At 44.6% G+C, this 18,240-nt stretch overlaps 1 protein-coding gene across 1 annotated transcript in view; it reads right to left on the bottom strand.

The window, feature by feature from the left end:
- zswim5 (zinc finger, SWIM-type containing 5) overlaps positions 1–11,503 on the bottom strand; it is a 55,649-nt gene extending 44,146 nt beyond the window's left edge. The window contains exon 1 of the mRNA XM_054759364.1: positions 10,960–11,503. Coding sequence (XP_054615339.1) covers positions 10,960–11,488 — 529 coding nt within the window. The 5' untranslated portion in view covers positions 11,489–11,503. The remainder of the gene's footprint in view (positions 1–10,959) is intronic.
- Positions 11,504–18,240: the final 6,737 nt, after the last annotated feature.

Below are 18,240 nucleotides of genomic sequence, written 5' to 3'. Positions count from 1 at the left end.
AGCCGAGTTGAAGTTTGCCACAAGTCCGACCCACAACGTAGGGGCGGCCAAAGTACGGCTGGGGGGCCATCCGCGGCCCCGCATCACTGCAGAAACAAAATAACATTAAAAAAACAGCAAAAACGGTAGACATCAAACAAAAGGCACAATGAGAAAAAGCTGATACGTTGAATAACAAGACAAAGCCTGTCAAAAAAAATGTCTATAAATTTTTACTTTACTGTCTACAAAATAAAAGTAAACCTTTCTACAAAATAAATGTCTAATTTAATATCTAATTTAATTATATTGTATATATTTTTCTAGGCATGCACATATATACTGTATCATGGAGAACATAATTACAAACAATGTAGAACATATTCAGGCAAAGTGGATGAATCATGTCAGGGACCCTTTGAGGGGGTGTCCACACGGAAATGTTTTCAGGTCAAAACAGCAAAAGTATTTTATTGTTTCAGCCTCTTGGGCGTTCTGGGTGCCCTGAAACGGCATATTTTTAAAACGGCTTCCGGCGTGGGGAAAAACTGAATACGCCACCTTGTCGTTGCCGTGTCAACAACCAATCCGCGCGTGCCTGAAAACGACGACGTCACCGCCGCGTCGCCCTCACGTGACAATTCCGCTTCGTCGTCAGTCTAAACAAGCGGAAGATGACAAACTTATTTTCCTGCGTTCTTTCTTCTTCTGTAGTTTGGTGTGTTGCGTGGTTCCGTTGCCACACGTAGGCGTGCCTTGTGTTTACATCCTGTTCATCCAGTGGTCCCTTCCCGTCTGAATGCAACTGTTTACTAATCCGGCACAGTTGGAAAAATAAAAATCCCAGGAACGTTTCCATGTGGACAGGGCCGTAAACCGAAACTAGCTTTCTACAGATGCATGCTAACACCTTTTGTCTAGTTCTCTGTTCGACTGGAATCCAAATTCCTTTTGCATGTCCACTTTTTGATTGATCACCAGAGTGGACTTTCTGCAAATGCACCAACGGTGTAGCCCCTAACAACATAACATTCACAACAGAAGAAGAAGATTGGGAACCGCGGTTTTCATATGCCCCCGGTTGTGGTAGGATTGGGTTTTCCACAAAAATATGTCTCGGTTTGTGTACACTGTCTTGGTTATCATACGAGCAAACGTTGTCCAAACAAGGCATCCACGTGATGGTGCCTCTGTGAAGAATGATAGCACCATTCCGGGCAGGTTATCCTTTAACCGTCTTTATCGCGTGTGTGGGAGTTTTATGTTCAAAGAACGAACACGGGTGTTTTGCATGTGTAACGGATGCCAGCCAGTGTGGCTGCGCAAGTGTACTTTAGTTAAACTTCACTCCCTCGGCCTTAAGAACTGCGCTGAACGATCGGTTGACACTCCGGGCTTTTGGCCCAACAGTCAGCGCTCTCAACTCGACCCATTTCCGAAGGTCCTGTGTTCGAGCCCAGCGTGGGGCTGGCTGAAAATAGGCGGCTTGCACATGCTTTTTTTAACTATGGCTACAAAACAACCGATGGCGAGGCAAGTGCAAGAACTTTGATAAATAATGTGAGAAACATGACTGAATTCAAGAAAGAACTGCTTCGCTTTTCATACATTACGGTCTTCGCCAGACCTTTTGGAATGGATTAGTGACAAATACGGATGTTCCGCTGTACTCTGTCAAAGAATCTACCTAATCCTCTCCGTAAGAAGCCTTTACTTGGGATTGCCATCTATGGAACTTTGTAGTAAAAGTAGACAGGCAAGTAGGATAAGTCATTTGTCAAGTTAGCCACTTGTACCTGTATGTACCGGTTATCTGCTAGCATGTAACATCCTCCTCTTAAACCACGGGTGCGTAGGCAGGATCGCAACAGCTTTGTCAGCTTTGGAAATAGTGTGACTTCACACAGCGTAATTCTCCCTGTCGACCAGTCGGCAGTGACTCGCTTCCACTGTGGAACCATAGTGAACCACTTTAGCTGGTACCCCAAAAGAAGGCTGCAAAATATTGACGAGGTAGGCAGTGCTTTCCGAGTTCCGCTAAACGAAACGCAACTAAACTGAGGCACACTGTAATGGAAATATTGGCTCAACTCCTATGGCTCTTTGACCTAGCGTGCGCGGGAAATGCAGGGGCAGCGGAATAGGTGGCGTAGCAAGATGACCCACCTCGAAAAAGTGCAGACTTCAAACTGCCTACCTAAAGGGTGCAAATGGGCAGATCAATAATGTTCAGCGTGGTTTTGTCATTGCCTTGTCAAAGCATGAACAGCCGTTTGGTTGCAGAGGGAGAGGGGAGAAGGTGAGCTGTGCCATAAAGAGGCCAACAGACGCAAAGACACACATCACGGCTTTGAAAGGCCAACACAGGGCCTGACAATCCATGATGTTTGTAGTCGGCTTTCTTGAGGTGGACAAAAACATTTATTTCTAGAATGAGTCCATTATTTGTGGTGCACTGCCCGAGGCCTTGCCTGGCTTTGAAGGTAAATTATTCTAATAACTATTTGACTACAAATATGCTTGCTATTTGCTGAATTTGTTCACGACTTTGTCAGACACCAAAGCACATAAAAACGCTAAAAACAACCGCAGACTCAGAAGGGTGAACTAAATAGAAGAATTGGAATTGTGTGATGAATTAAGAGGCCGCTGTAAATGTTTCGGTCTTAATCATTCATTCATGCATGCAGCTGTCTGCAAACATCTCGGCAGAAAGGACATACGATCCCGCTGACATTGAAAACCCATCCTAAGAAAAATGGAGTGGTTAAGTCTCTTCAAGAGCTGGAAATAAAAAGGCATGAATAAAAATTACAAAATGTTTCAGGCACTGAGTGAACCATCATCATCGGAGACATGGTCTTTAAATGTTAGAATTATAAGGCATTTTCATTCATTCATTCATTCATTCTCTATGCCGCTTGTCCTCGCAAGGCATGCTGGAGCCTATCCTAGTTTATTTTGGACGAGACACAAGGTAAACCTGGGACTGGTTGCCAGCCAACCACAGTTTAAGGAATTTTGGTCCTAAATATTTTCCACGAAACTAAAAGAAAAGTGCATTTTTGGGGGGAATTTTGCCCATCATCCACAATCTTTATGCGAGACATGAATACACGTCTCGGCTGGCGACCAGTTCGGGGTGTACCCCGCCTCTCGCCCGAAGTCAGCTGGGATAGGCTCCAGCATATCCTAGTGAGGATAAGCGGCATAGAAGATGGATAGATGGAACACTGTTGTGCTGAAGAACTACTTTAATGGCGTAGTAACACCTTGCCACACTTCACCAGCTAGCTTCAACACACACTCGCCCCGCCGCGCTCACAACGTGTCAGGCCACTACTGACGCGATATGGCTGCATATTGTAGCTCCGGCCACTGCTGCTGTGTTTTTGTTTTTATGCTAGGTGTAGCGTTCCTTTCTATGTTGCTGTGTGAAATCAATGCACCCAGGAAGGACGGTGTGGAAATGGCTAAAATGACCAAAGTATGGCAAAATAGTGTCCGTCTTCATGACATGGTGAATGTGCCTGTTGCTATAAAACGATAAAGCCTTGTTGGAGGTGTTTTATTAGCGGGTTTTGTAGGCGGAATAGGTGTGTCCCATTACGTGCATTAATTGTAGGGGTGGGGGAAATAATCGATTCTGAGATGCATCGCGATGCCGACATTGACCATTATTAATCGATTCATAAATGTCAATAATTTGTGCTAACAGAACAAAAAGACGGAAAGCGGAAGTGCTGCCCAGACTGTTCATGGTGCTGCACCGAAGTGTAAGTCGCTACCAGAATGGCCGAGCGTAAACTGACTCGCACCCGCTGGATTTAAAGCAAGCGTCTGGAAGCACTTTGGTTTTCACGCAGTTGAAGGTAAAAACGAAATGGACAATATGTAAGCTTTGGCATCCAAGAGTCAAATATTTTGGGAACACGACAAATGTGAGAAAGCACATAGCACGTTTCCACCCGAACCAGGAGGAAAAACATCAGCTGAAAATACTGCTGACCACAGAACCATCCAGCAGGTGATAACTCATTTTCCACCCAACTCGGAAGAGCGTTTCTGCTTGAAACGCTTTTATTGCCAAAGATTTGCGTCCGTATTCGGTTGTTGAGAAGCAGGGCTTTGGTGCGTTGTTGCGCACTTTGGAACCCAGATACAAGGTCCCATCGCAACGTTATTTAACTGACACTGCGACTGTGAATAAGGGCAGCCTCGTTTTTTTGGTTATTCCTAATAAGACTGACGTCTGCAAGCATTATTCTTGTATGAAATCTATATTTTGTATGAAAGCTGTTTTTGACTTTGCTATGCAGCAAAAATACTATTTTGTCAGAGATTCTATGCTCAGAATTTCAGTTTGAATTCAGAAGTCTGTCATTTATTCGTGAATAACGGCAGATTTTTTGCTTTATGTTGTTTACTCAGAATATGCTGAAGTGTGTTCATTTTCTACATGCTGCTTGACTTTTCCTGCTGGCTGCGTGCAATGGGAAATATGTCGGTAGATGTAACCTTCCAGTTATTAAAAGATAACGGAAGTAAATTCAACTGTTTCATGTTTTGTTTTCATTGCGGGTCATTAAAATATGCTTTGTTTTAGTAGTACACGGTGAGTAAAAAGAAATTATATATAAAAACTGCCCGACTATCTGAATCGTAATCGCATAGAATCCTGAGGTGGCCAGAGGTTCCCACCCCTGATTAATTACCTGTCTCTTTTTATCTCCGCATTATTTAACGTACAGAAAAGTGAAAGGCATGTGTGTTTTCTCTCACATAAGGATTGTGGATGACGGCCAAAATGACCCCAAAAAACAGGTCTACTTTTCCTTGAAAGCAAAAGATTGACGCGAACAGGCCGAGCCGACCGGATGAGATCCACTCTGCCTAGAAAAGATGGACTGCTTTGAAGAGGACGTGGCTGATGAATAGCGTACCGACACAATGTTTTCATCAAGACGCGTGCACTCGCAAAAAGGAAGTGCATGATGGTTTCTGATGACCATTTCCTTGGATCAAAGTCAGCCAAATGTATGGAAATAGTTTGTAATGCGGCCGTAATGGATGCTTCACACATAATGCCCTGGCTCTAATAGTAGCGCTATTGTTGTGAGTGCTGAGGATCCAGTGGAAGCACATTGGGAGACAACCGCTCAATACAACTGCATGTGTGCATAGAAGAGCGATGATGATCTGTCCACGGCAAACTGCTCCCCATTACCAAGTGGATCACATTCACTGTATTCAAAAGAAAAAGTGGAAAACAGCCACAGAGATAATGAATCAAATGAATGATGGCAGCAGAAACGGAAGGAATGTTTGCTAATGAGTGAGCCGTGTTGGTGTCCACTGGTCTATTTGCAAACCGAACCCCATTTAGCATTCTTTCCCCAAAGAGGACACTTCCCCCAAAAAAATATCCCGGACATTTAAGCTTTGAGGATTTCTCTGCAAAATGCCTGGAGCTGGTGAGGAGAGACAAATGAGAGACCGGGACTGAAGTTGTGCTTGAATGAGTTCTATCCAACCATCAAGTAATCAATAGAAGCAGCTGAATGGAGAAAGGCCGTTCGCTAACTTGCACCGAGAAACAGGGTTGGGCATCAGTCAAATGAGGGAAGCTGGAATGTCTCCAAACTATGGCCGGTGGTAAAGTCTAGATTATTATTGCTTATCTGCAGACAAGAATCCAAATAACGGACATGGACACTAAGCTTTGCTCTCTATGTTGTTACACCTACCCCCTTTTTTCTTCCCAATTAGCAACCATTTATTTGACAATCGCAACCGCACAACATCAAAAATGATCCATTCCTTTTAAGTCCGGCCTCCCCCTGCCTGAAACGTGGATAGCGGCCAAATGCGCACTCAAACGTACACGCAGAACTAATAAAAGACAGGTGTGGGACGGTGCAATAACCGGGTACAACTGCAACTGCCAGCTTCAAAAGGTGCAAGGACAAGGCCGCCATTGATCACACCCACCTACAAATGTAAAAGCACGAATGCCGTAGGAAAGCACACACAATGTTGACGTGTGCAGACTGCAGGACAGGAGTAGTAAAATGTGTTTGCTTTCTGTTTTATCTCAGGACGCGGACGGGCAGTTTTTATAATGGCTACTAACTGGATAGAGGCAGCGGCTGTGTAAGGACGTTGTGCAAACAGTGCTCACAGCCTCAAGTGGCATTGCGTAACAAGCAAGCACCTGTACAACGGTAATATCTGGAAAAACGGTGGTGATTTCGTGATCCGATGTGATTGGCATACAGGTCCTGTATCGTATACTGGAGAAATATCATGCTTAGCACCATTTTAATTGAAAGAGAAAGAGTATCTGCAAAGAGAAAGAGAAACCAAAATCCCTGTTGACCAATTACAGGAAATGTCTGCGACATTGTGACTCAGTACGAGACGAGACCAATGTTGTCCTTCAGCCTAAAGCAATGTTTACACCAAATGGTACGGTCCAGGTTGGTGTGCCACCAAAGGGTCTGGATTTGTCACTCGCCTACTCCTACTAAACGACACACTGCGGTCTTGGGTGGGGGCATCTGTGATCCCATCACACATGGCCGGGTGAAGAAATGTTGTTATTTCTGTACAATTTCAATTTTGTCTAACGATCAAGCCTGATTTTTTTATGTTGATTTGAACTAGACTTGGGTCCAAACAGACGTGTGCTACCTGGCTCTGGGTCTTCGAGAAGCACTTGAATGCACCCCTGACTGACGGGTGCATCCAGTTCAACTCTGGTGCCTGACTCTGTCAGAGCCGCTGTTGCTTCTGAGGCATCGGGGACCGCTTACAGCTTTATGCAACATTCTAGCGCCACAACTGTGGAAGAGACACACACACACACACAGATCATTCCGAGCCCACTTCTCTGTGAGCAAGGGGGTTTTCTACAGCTGGGTAACAAAGCATGACCCAATAATCCTAAAGCGCGACTCAAAGCTGAGGAACCCCCCCGCTTTCCCTCCCCTTATAGCCCTTCCTCCCACTCCCTGAGAGGACTTTATTACAAAGTCTGGCAAGGGAGCTTCTGGTCATACATGTGGTGTGTTTTTTGGGGGGGGGGCGCCGGTTATGTATAAGCACGCTTAGCTCTGATTATTCTAATTATGACTCGGAGCTAAGCGTAGATTATGAACACATGGGCTGGATGAGTTGTTGATGACCTCACATTCCTCCTATCTGACAGTATTAGCGTTGAAAGAAGCTGACATACAACGGACTTTGCTTGTGTGTGTGTGTGTGTGTGTGTGTGTGTGTGTGTGTGTGTGTGTGTGTGTGTGTGTGTGGGGCGTGCAGAGTTGAAAGTCCGTCACCATCCATCCATTCAAACACGGCTCCGATTGTTGTCATGTGGCCAGTGTGCGTTGAAACGATGCAAATTCTTAAAACACAGAGTGACAGTGTGCAGAGTACTATCCACACTGGGGTAACGTCCTAGTCTAGTCTAGTCTAGCTTTGTCTCATTCCTGATAACCCCCACTCCACAGAGCGCTTCCACAATTTACGTTGTTGACAAATTATGTACCCATGTAGGAAGACAAAGGTGTGTAATATTAAAATGCGGAAAGTGAACAAACTCTTCATCAGACTGCAAAAACACGACGTAAGTGTCAACATGTTAAATACAGGAAGTGAACCAGGGCGTCCCATATATTCATTTATTTGTGATGGCCTGCCACAGTTAAATGTGGACCACCACAGAAACATTTGGCGCTATCTGCTCACCCTCTTACAAGCACATTATAATAGGGCTGTCTGTGTACATATCCATCCAGAAGATGCTCGTCAATCTGCAAGCGATAGCCAACAACCAGCTTGCCAACACAGCGCAAACAGACAGATGGTCATTAAACAGCAGTAAAAGCAACAATTCTATGTGGGTAGTGACGACTATGCGCTAACAGCAAACACATTAACGTTTACAGACAAAAGTGCCCGCAAGGTATGCTGGGTACTCCAGCTGCAACTCGGCACACTATAGCGTAGGTCAACAACTTACTATAACAATAACACTGGACTTTGCCTCATGGCCAATTGTGCAAAATATGTTCATTCATTCATTCAATTTCGTCTCACTGGGCGGGGTACACCCTGGACTGGTCGCCAGCCAATCGCAGGGCACATATAGACAAACAACCAGTCACGCTCACATTAGGGACAATTTAGAGTCACCAGTCAACCTAACGTGCAAAATACGTCCGGCCACGTTTAATGAGTCACTCAGTTCGGTGTGCAACTTAAGATCCTTTTCAGGCTTTAGTGCACGGGCTAAATTCAGTTACTTAACCCAAGCAGTGCACCAAGACCATTCCGTTGCTGAGTTGAGCCAGCAAAAATGCCACAGCAACTGGTTCCCACAGGCCACAAACTGAAGAGCAAGCCAAATCTTATCTGGGTGTCACACAACTATTTAACTGGTCTCATGTTTTGTTGACAGAGAGACAAAACCATGTGTCTACCTGTTGCGACTGACCTTGGGGGAGATGACAAACAGTGTGTGGAGAGGCAGGTGAGACGGGAGGTGTTTGCTTTTGGGTACGTACTGTTTTTGTTCGTTAAAATGTCAACTGCAGTCGACACCCAAAGGGATTTCACTGTTTTTTTTGTTTGTTTGTTTTTTACAAAAACAAAAAAGGTATCTCCATAACAGTTGTGTGCCATATGTTTTGCATTACCACACCACTTGTGCAGAGCAACATGCCTCGCAGCTTAAATGTGCACAGTTGTGTTTATGGTAGCCGGAAGTGTCCCTCCTCACTAGTTAAAGCGCCCTTGCCAACATTCTTTGCATATGGTGCCCGATTACAGGCAATCATCAGCCAGCTAGAATGATCCTGACATTACCAGTTTAATGAAGATGCCGTCGACAGATCACATCTCGCAAGCTTGCACAAGCGATCGAGGCAGACGGCACTAAACGACGCTAAAAGTAAATCTGGCTTTCATATCCACAGCACTCACGTTTCGGACTGTAATGGCGCAAAATCAGTGGCAGTTTTAAAATGTTGCAATAAAAAAACAGCAATCCGAAAGGCACTCAAGTTTGAAGCTCATTCAGCATGTTTACAGAGACACATTAGTCTGGGGCTGCGACTAATGACTATTTGCTCAGTCGATTCATCTGACGCGTGCTGTTTCGATTCACCGAATAATCAATTAATTGAAAAATAACCAAAACCGACATTTAGGTCAACCTAAAACTGCAATTTCGGGTTTACTTTATGTCCTATGAGAAAAACTGGTTTGGTTTTCGTACGAAACGTAGGAAGTACGCAACAGCTACGACTATATGCAAGAGGGATCTTTTGCGTGTCGTGTCGTCTACATTAGGGCTGGGCGATTTTGTCAAAAATCACAATTAATTGAACCTCCAACCTCGATTTCGGTTAATTCCTTTCAATGAATTCATTCCCTTCGAAGCCAAAATGTGTCCAAACAACTGACACGGAATTCCTTTTGGGAACAAGCTGCTCGTTTTGAACTGTCGATTTCACAGACGTTACCAATGTGCCGCGGTTTGATTCTTCCTCCGTGTTTCTATGCAATGTCACGTCTGTTTACTTCTTCCGGCAGCCTTGAAGCTTTGCGTCCCCTGGCGGCCCCCGAAATAACGACACGGCAATTTTACGTCAATTGGAAGCTCTTAATGTCGGCTTCGGTTATTTTTCAGTTAATCGCCCAGCCCCAGTCTACGTGTTTTAATCCGATCCTTAAAAAAGTCAAACACGGACTACTGTAATTAAGTTGTTTGCATGCGTTTTTAAACCTGGTCCCAACTGAATTTGTGTAGTAATCCAGATTTTTTTTTAAGTACGTAAACAGTGAGTGATGCATGCAGGGAAGGCCCCCTCCAGAACTGAGTAATCTGGCTTCTAATTGAATAGTGTCTTCATCCGATATTCAAAAAGGGTGTTTTACATTTGTTTTTCTGTGCATGCAAACCTACTAACTGAAACACCACGCAACCTCCAGTGTGAAAAAATAGCAGCAAAAACACTACAGTAGTGTTTTCTTGACTATTCATCCGTTTCAACCCCTTACAGTGTATGATCTTATGCACGAGCTCGTGTTGTGGCAGTGTGAGGGGGGCTACGACGCTAATGGAAGGAGATTTGCGGAATGGCCCTTTGTTTGAAAACATCCTCCGCAGTGCTGGAAATGCGAGACGCGTATCGATCATTTCAACCGGGACCCTTTTGTGCGGAAAGCGTCTGGACAAACGTACGCAAAGGACGGGATTTGAATGTTAGATGAAACTACTGACAGGTTGAGTCCGGTCCCGGAAAACACCAGCAGAAGGTCTTTTCCACGTCGGTGGCGTCCGCGTCTCTTTGTCCGCTTCGACCAACAGCAGCGAGTAAACACAACTGCGTGGGGGATTTTTTTTTGGATTAATGTAGGATTAATCATAATAAGAGACCCAATAACAGCCTTTGTTCCTTGGCTAATCCATCCTCAACAACCGCCGGCTAGTTGAGAGCTCGATCTCGTTCTGTCCTTTTGTATCGGCGCCTGTCAGCCCTCCTCCCCACCTCCCCCTGCTTGTCTCCGGGTCGGTGGCTCCAGTCAGCCCCGGTCGTCGGAAAAAAGTAAACAATCGCCCATTCTTAAACGTTTCTGCTGGTTTAAATTACAAGCAAGCTTCTAAGATTTCAGTGCGATTCAAAGGAGGACAAACGGAGAGAGGCAAGTTTAAGGCGTCGCAAAGCCACAATAGAAAAGCCCTTTAATTTTTAAACAGCAGCTGCTCGGCTAAGCTAGCACAACACGAGCACACTAATCAGAAAAATGTCCACTTTAACGCTTAGCAAAGTAAAAACCCATCCCCCCCCCCCCCCCCCCAATGCATCGAAAACAAACTTCCACGATGAACTTCAATCAAGCGTGTCCACTTGGCAAAAGTATTCCAGCTCAGAAAAAGTTCCGCGTTAGTTTAGGTCAAATATTCCCACTTACCGACTTGTAAAACGTTTTCCACACAGCCGCTCTCAAGTAACTTGATACCGCGGCGGAAAGGCAGCGCGTCTCCCGTTCCCACCGCTCCGGTTGTTCCCACGGTCGCCGTCGTACCAGCGGAGCTTCCTGCACCACCAGCGGCGGTTGGAGCTCCGGACGCGGTAGCCCCTGAACCGCTCGTAGCCGTAGCCGGACCCTCCTCGCCGGCTACTCGGCACTGAAACGAAGAGTACATGCATATTTCCTTTTCGTTGCGGGGGAAAGACCAGTAGACGATGCGGCGCTGGACGGGCTCCGGGATCCGCTCGAAACGCTCCTCGACTCTTTCGAAGGCCCACTTTTCCGCTACTGCCTTCGCCGCGCAGTCCAGGAGGGACTCCGGGGAACGATACCGAGAGTTGGATAACCCGCTTCCGTGGCCAGGCCCAGGGCCGGGGCCCCGAGGAGCAGGGCGCAGGCACGGTCGCTTGCTGGCCGATGGTAGGGAGAGGAGAGGATGGGGCGGCTGTTCTCTGCGTCCTTCCGCCATGGCGAGCCGATCTACACTGACTAAGCGGACGGCTTGTGGACACTACTGAGGGGTCGTTCGCAACCGATTCGGCTTGTAGAACCACCTCTCGGAGCGAACGACGAGCCGTCGTTGTTATTTTTTCTGTTAAATCCGTACGTGATTGGTCAGAATGTGTGGTTCGCTATTAGTTTACAATTCAGACCAGCTCTTTGAAGTGAACGAGCGAGAATTCCCTTTTACCTCCTTAGTTTTCTGCACATATGCAGTATGTGATTAGTCCATATGTGAGCAGAAGGTGGAAGGAGCCAAATGAGACGACCGAGTGAAAAGAACCGTCTCCCAATAAAAAAGCCGGAATTCCCATCACTCGTGGACGCTGAGCTGCAAGCCGGAAGCCGACCACACACACACACACAATACTAATTACGCAGAATACCAGACGATTTCACCTTTCAAAATAAAATAATTGCGTTAGTTTAGGGATTGACTGATTCATTTCAAACATTTATTGTGCTTTTTTTTTTTAATAATGATTGAAAATAATCATCAGACCATCAGACAATGGACCCAAAGTCCCCCCATGAATAACAAAGTTACTGTTTTGCTAATTCAATTCACACCATTATGTGTCCCATACATATCAATTACCCGAGGTCAGCAAATACACATTCATTTTTAGCGAGTTTCCTGGGGGCAGGAGATTAGGAGACTTCAGACTATGAGGCTCAATCACCATTTCAAAGGACTGACATGAATAACCAATCTCTTCTGATAGTTTCTGTGTCCGAAAGCACTGATTCTAATGATTATGAGTGTATAGAGTATCATGCTATACAATAAAGACAAATGCACAGCCTGCCTCCCATTCAAATACCAAACGTTTAACATTTGTGTGCTAAACTAAGAGAGGTTTTCTGATTTGATTGAAAATGTGATGTCAAAGATTTATTTTTTCATGTTATCTGACCGATTTTCTTTCCATCAAGCCACTATGACAACAGCCCCTTTTCCACCCCTTTACCCCCCTAGGGCCGAAATGAAGTTTCTGCCATTTTGGAGAAATTCAGTTTAGCCTGTCTTTGCACTGCATACTTCTTTGAACCGATGACTCAAGTATCACTGACTCACGGGTATTCGACGAAGACTCAAGTATCATTAACTCACGGGTGCTCGACAAAGACTTGAGTATCACTGACTCACTGGTGCTCCACGAAGATTTGAGTATCCTTGACTCACTGGGGCTCGACAAAGACTAAAGTATCACTGACTCACTGGTGCTCAACACAGATTTGAGTATCATTGTCTCACGGGTGCTCGACGAATATTTGAGTGTCATTGACTCACGGGTGCTTGACGAAGTCGCGTTCCATGAACTCACAGGTTGACAAAGACTCAAGTATCACTGACTCACAAGTGCTCAACAAAGACTCGAGTTTCACTGACTCACGGGTGCGCAATGAAGACTCAAGTATCACTGACTCATGAGTACTCAACCGGGACTGGAGTGTCACTGGCTCCGGGGTGCAACTGGTGCGTGTTTCTGCGCATGCACTTTGTGACAAGTGACTCGGGTGAGTTGAGTAGCCGATTCACTCCAGTGAGTGACTCATAAGAAGTACGTGAGCGTGTTTTACGTTGCAGGTGTTATCTCAGCCCATCTTATGAATATATTTTGCTAGTCAGGTGATCGTATGTATTCTAATATCAACTTTTCAATAGTATCAAATCGGGGGGAGCGTGAAAAAATGTTTGCCCTGGGGGGCATGACAGATGACAAAATAATTGCGAACCGCTGCCGTAAAGGTTCCCTATTCTACAAAAGTGCCTTTTTAATCACGTTATAACAGCAATGAGCGTCCCTAGAGCCTGCACAGGGCCACCAATCGGGAGAAAAATCTACCATTTCCCTTACGTGTTTGCGTCACTTTTGAGAGAAGAGGCGATCAAACGGTTGGTTTGAAGTTTACGTTTTTTATAACGTCATAAAAGAAAGCCTCAAAACCGCCCTAGCATGATGATCTCGGCCCTCGCCTTCTTCTTGTTAAAACGTCGGCTTCACGACACCAACCTGGCATCCCAAAGGAGCTACAAATTTGGCAGGCCTGCAGGCCAGAAGTACTGAAAGGAAGATCAACTTGAGAGTTAACAAATTCTGATCATTGACATTTTGAGCCTGGAATTGATTAATTAAATGTCCGTTTATCTATGGAACATGAAAGGAGAACCTGGAAGTGTTCAATTGTGGACATTCCAGCATATTCAGAAGAGGCCCACTTTGTTCCAGGACCACCAGAAAATGTAGAAAAAGTAATTGATACACGCGTAAAAATGATCTATTTTTGACACATGGCTCCCCCCCCATTTCCCAAGCCCCTATTGCTAGCTTGACGTTGACGTTCTCTTCCGGTTTCAGATCAGCATTTTGATGCTGATGTAAGACGACCCATGAACAGATGGAATGGGAGTCTCCGTATAGAAGTGCAGTTTAAATCTCACAGCAACTATGGTGCCTTCAAAGACCGCCGAACAAAGTGCAAAATCCTAACACATCAGTGAAACATAAATACATTAAAATTGTGGGGTCTTTTTTTAACAGTGGTACATGTGTGCTGCGCATTTTACAAAAGAGCTTATTTTCGGAGAAAAAAAAATAGACTAAATTTGCGGGACCGTGAATGCTTTATTGGAGCCACTGTACCGTTAGATGTTATTATTATTATTACACTCTATTAGCTCCGTGCATAGTCAGTCTGAGTGCTTCTCCTAGAGGCCTTCACAATGCGCACACTCAACTCCATGACACACACTCACATAGCACAATCAGAGTTGCGCAACAATTGGAAAAATACTGGGGGACACACAATAGATAGACGCATTGTTCTCACTCACACAAGCTTAAATTTCACTTCTCCACAAACCTAAGTTTCTTTATCTAGAGGGGCTCTTTGTTCAACGTCCTTGTCGATGTAGAGTCTTTGCTCTTATTTTTTAATACAGTTTGAAAACCTTTTGAATTGTGTGATAAAAGAAGCAGGAAGAAAGGCTAAAGAGAAGAAATATCTTGAACATGGCCCCATAGAAAGAGCCCAGGGGAGTGATATCAGGTGAACAAGGTGGCCAGCCATCCTTCCTCCGTGACCACGGAACGTCATGAAAAACCTTTGATAATAACAAATGCTTTAAATTGTAAAGAGACTTTGTTTATTTCATTGTTTTTTTGAAGAACTGGACGTTGCTTGGATGTTTCATCAGCTCAGGATAAAGCCAACCTATCACACTGGCTAATAAATGGGAAAGAAAGTGTGACATCGACGCCACTGAAAACATGGGAGCGACGTTGAGCGCTCAGCACCAAAATACAACGTAGTTCCGTTTCCCTTTATGTATCACGGTGCCTCCTTAAAAGAGTTTTTTTTGCCGTGCAATTATATTGAACAATAGGCCGAAGCCAATGGAGGATGCAATTGGTTACTATGGAAATGATTATGATGGATTTGTGGATAGACAGAGGAGGTAATTGGAAAAAGATTGATGGCTAACTGGGCGAAGGAGAGTGATAGAACGATGGAAGAAGAGGGGGCACAAATTACCAAAGCAGCCATGGGGGGGGAGAAAGCCCCATTACACCTTATCTTTCCAGGATTTACAATTATATCATGATGCAGCCCCTCTCAGCGAGTCAATAGGCAATCACTCTGTCTTACTTTTGCAGTCACTCCCTCTTTCTTCCACCATGCCTCATTAGACTACCGCGTTTTTTTCTCCTTTTCTCTCACTATTGCAGTTTTCGACATGAAAGAGAGAAAAGGGGGATGATAGTGTGTAATTCCTGTCATCACATCACGCTGGGCAGGGAGGGGCTCAAAATGGGAAACGCTGTGTGAAGAGCAAACGACGGCGCAAAGAAGGATCCGCACGACAAAGTATTACCGAGTCTGCTTTGATGTTTGCTTTTTGCAGGATATCAGTACAGTGGAGTCCTGCTTTTTACGACGGTTCCGCTTCCTCATCATGCTTTTCGTGGGCCTTACGTTTCAGGACCGCCAGCAAATGGCACAAAAGTAATTGATACACAGATTTTGGATTGTTTCATCACAGAACCAACCCAGGTTTAAGCCCAAAATATGCCTCACACACTTACTAAAGTGTTCCTTTAGGTGGTGGATTTGTTAAGTGTTTGACAGCGCTGTGCAATAATCCCTCGTTTATCGCGGTTAATCGGTAGGATTCCTTACTTATGGATTTTATCAGATTTATAGAATGTTTTTGTAGTTCTAGCACAGAAAACCTGTTTACGAACTTCTAAATACCTTTTTTAACATTATTAGAGCCTTCCAGACATGAAATAACAACCCCATAGTCACTTTTACACTCGTTTAAGCCCAGGATATCGATACAGTGGAGCCTTGCTTTGTGTGACGATTCTGTATCCTAATCTGCTTCAAGCAGGCCTTACGTTCCAGGACCACCAGCAAATGGAACGGAAGTAATTGATACGCACATAAAAATGCCTGATGTTGATACACGGCTCGCTCCTCCAATCTTCTCCCCCCTCCAGACCCTACCGCTAGCTTGACATTGACATTTTCCTCCGGTTTGGGATCGTTTCATTGCAGAACCAACCCAGGTCTAAGCCCTAACTATGCCTCACACACTTATTAAATGCATTTAAGACTATAAAATGTGGAGGTACTCACCACCAACGCTGCAGTACTTCCTGTAGTTGGTGAATTTGTTCATTTTCTGACAAAGCTGTACAGTAATCCCTCGTTTATCGCAGTTAATCGGGTCTAGACTCGACCGCGATAAGTGAATTCTTGTAAAGTAGGATTATTTATGTCGGGATTTGATCAGATTTATGGAATGTTTTTGTAGTTAGAGCACAGAAAACCTGTTTACGAACTACAACATACGGTTTTTAACATTATTAGAGCCCTCTTGACACGAAATAACACTCCTGTAGTCACCGTTACACTCATTATTACTTAATATAGTGCAACTAATAAGAGAAAATAAGACATCTAAGGCATAAATAAGACCGGTGCCCGTGAGTGTTGCTGTAAATATAGGGGAGCTGAGTGGGAGGGGACAGACAGCAACTGACATCGTTGAGATATCACACATTGTTCGATGGCCCTTGAACGCGCCATCTTTGTGTGCTTAGATGCAAGCGTTTAGCTACAGAAGCGCTAGGCTAGAGCATGGGTAGGGAAGATGTGGCTCTCTTGACGGCTGCGTCTGGCTTGCAGACATTTCTTAACACAATAAAAAGGATTTTTGCTGACATTTTAAAGTAAAACATTACAGAAATCACAGTGTTAGAAATAAACGTTCAAAATATAAAACTTTCTTATGCATTTGAATTCATCCGTCCATTCATGCGGGTGGCCAGCACCAACGCCAGCTGTCCTGACAGTATTTTTTTGCGGGTCAAAAAACAAAATTTATTAATATTGGACAATGCAGTAGCCTAGCAGGCTCATTGCCATGTCAAGACGTAAACTCCCCTCCTTTAATCAAATACTCAGGCATCTAATTCAACCCTTTTGACAAAGAAGATGGCGAAAAGAAGGAAAGAAAACCATGCAGCACCAGAAGTCGCATTCATGGTGAGAAGTATTTCATTAATTATTGGATAACTTCAGCATAACAGTGTTATTAAGACAAATAACTTCAGAGACTTATATTCTAAAATTGTTGGTCTTGCTTAAAAATGCTCCCGTTTAGCATTCAATGTTAACAATATTATATGGCTCTCACGGAAATACATTTGAAAATATGTGGCAATCCACGAGGCAATTGATTCTGTCCACCCACTTTTTTGAACGTTGCATTTAGTTTCCTCAAGTCTCTTCCCAATTGTTTTCTCTTGCCCTATCCAATGTCCATGCCTCTTCTTTGTTTTTCTAAGCATTATCCTTCTTTATCTCCATCATCCACCACCATTCTCCCTGCTTCCTTTGTGTGACATCCTTCTTAAGTCTTCTCCTCACTGACTGTTCCTTCTACTGCCTTTGCTGCTCACTCCTCCCTCCTTCACTCCACCCTGACCTCTCACCCTATATTTTCCCCTCGCCCTTTTCTCTTTTTGTTGCTTTTTCTTTTTCTCTCTGGGTATCGGGGCTTTGTGGAGACTCTCAGCCCCCAGTGGGAAACCCAACAAGAGAAAGAGCTGCAAAACAAATGCTGAGTGCTGTGAGGGAGGTGTGAGATCACTTATTCAAAGGTGTCCACAAATAAGCCCGCAGGGGCATCCCATGCAAATCAGGAAAGACCAAATGTTTAGGTGTCAAAGTTGTCTGGGAATCTTCAGTTCTTGTCAGATCTGTGCGTTGCCAACGGGGCACAGTTCTCATCGTGGAAAACGCTTCTCAGGCATCCGCAATAATTGCATAGAAGACAATTGGACTTGGTTGATGAAGACTTGTACTTGAACATAATCACCTTCAAGCACTCGTTGCAAGCAACTGTCAGTATTCCTTTCACACCAAAATAATGCCCTGATAGCTACTTTTTTTTACAGAGTTTGACACGTATCGCTATCTACAACTCTTTGTTCATGTGTGTCTTGGCTTGACAACCATCCTTTGAAAAACAGAATCGTCCCGTATTTAGAAACAAAAATACGCATCGTATTGAACTGACAAGGGGCGCACCTTGTTCCAAGAACCAGATTTGGCTGCCGAACACCAGGTCGCCCGGGCACCTGTCCTGAACCTCTACCCAACTCCCACCTTTGAGATCGACAGACGGATTGGTGCGTCATCATT

The sequence above is a fragment of the Dunckerocampus dactyliophorus genome, chromosome 2 (genome assembly GCF_027744805.1).
Source record: "Dunckerocampus dactyliophorus isolate RoL2022-P2 chromosome 2, RoL_Ddac_1.1, whole genome shotgun sequence".
In the NCBI taxonomy this organism is placed as follows: Eukaryota; Metazoa; Chordata; class Actinopteri; order Syngnathiformes; family Syngnathidae; genus Dunckerocampus; species Dunckerocampus dactyliophorus.
The sequence above is the reverse complement of the archived record's forward strand: the minus strand, read 5'-3'. Positions and strand labels throughout refer to the sequence as shown.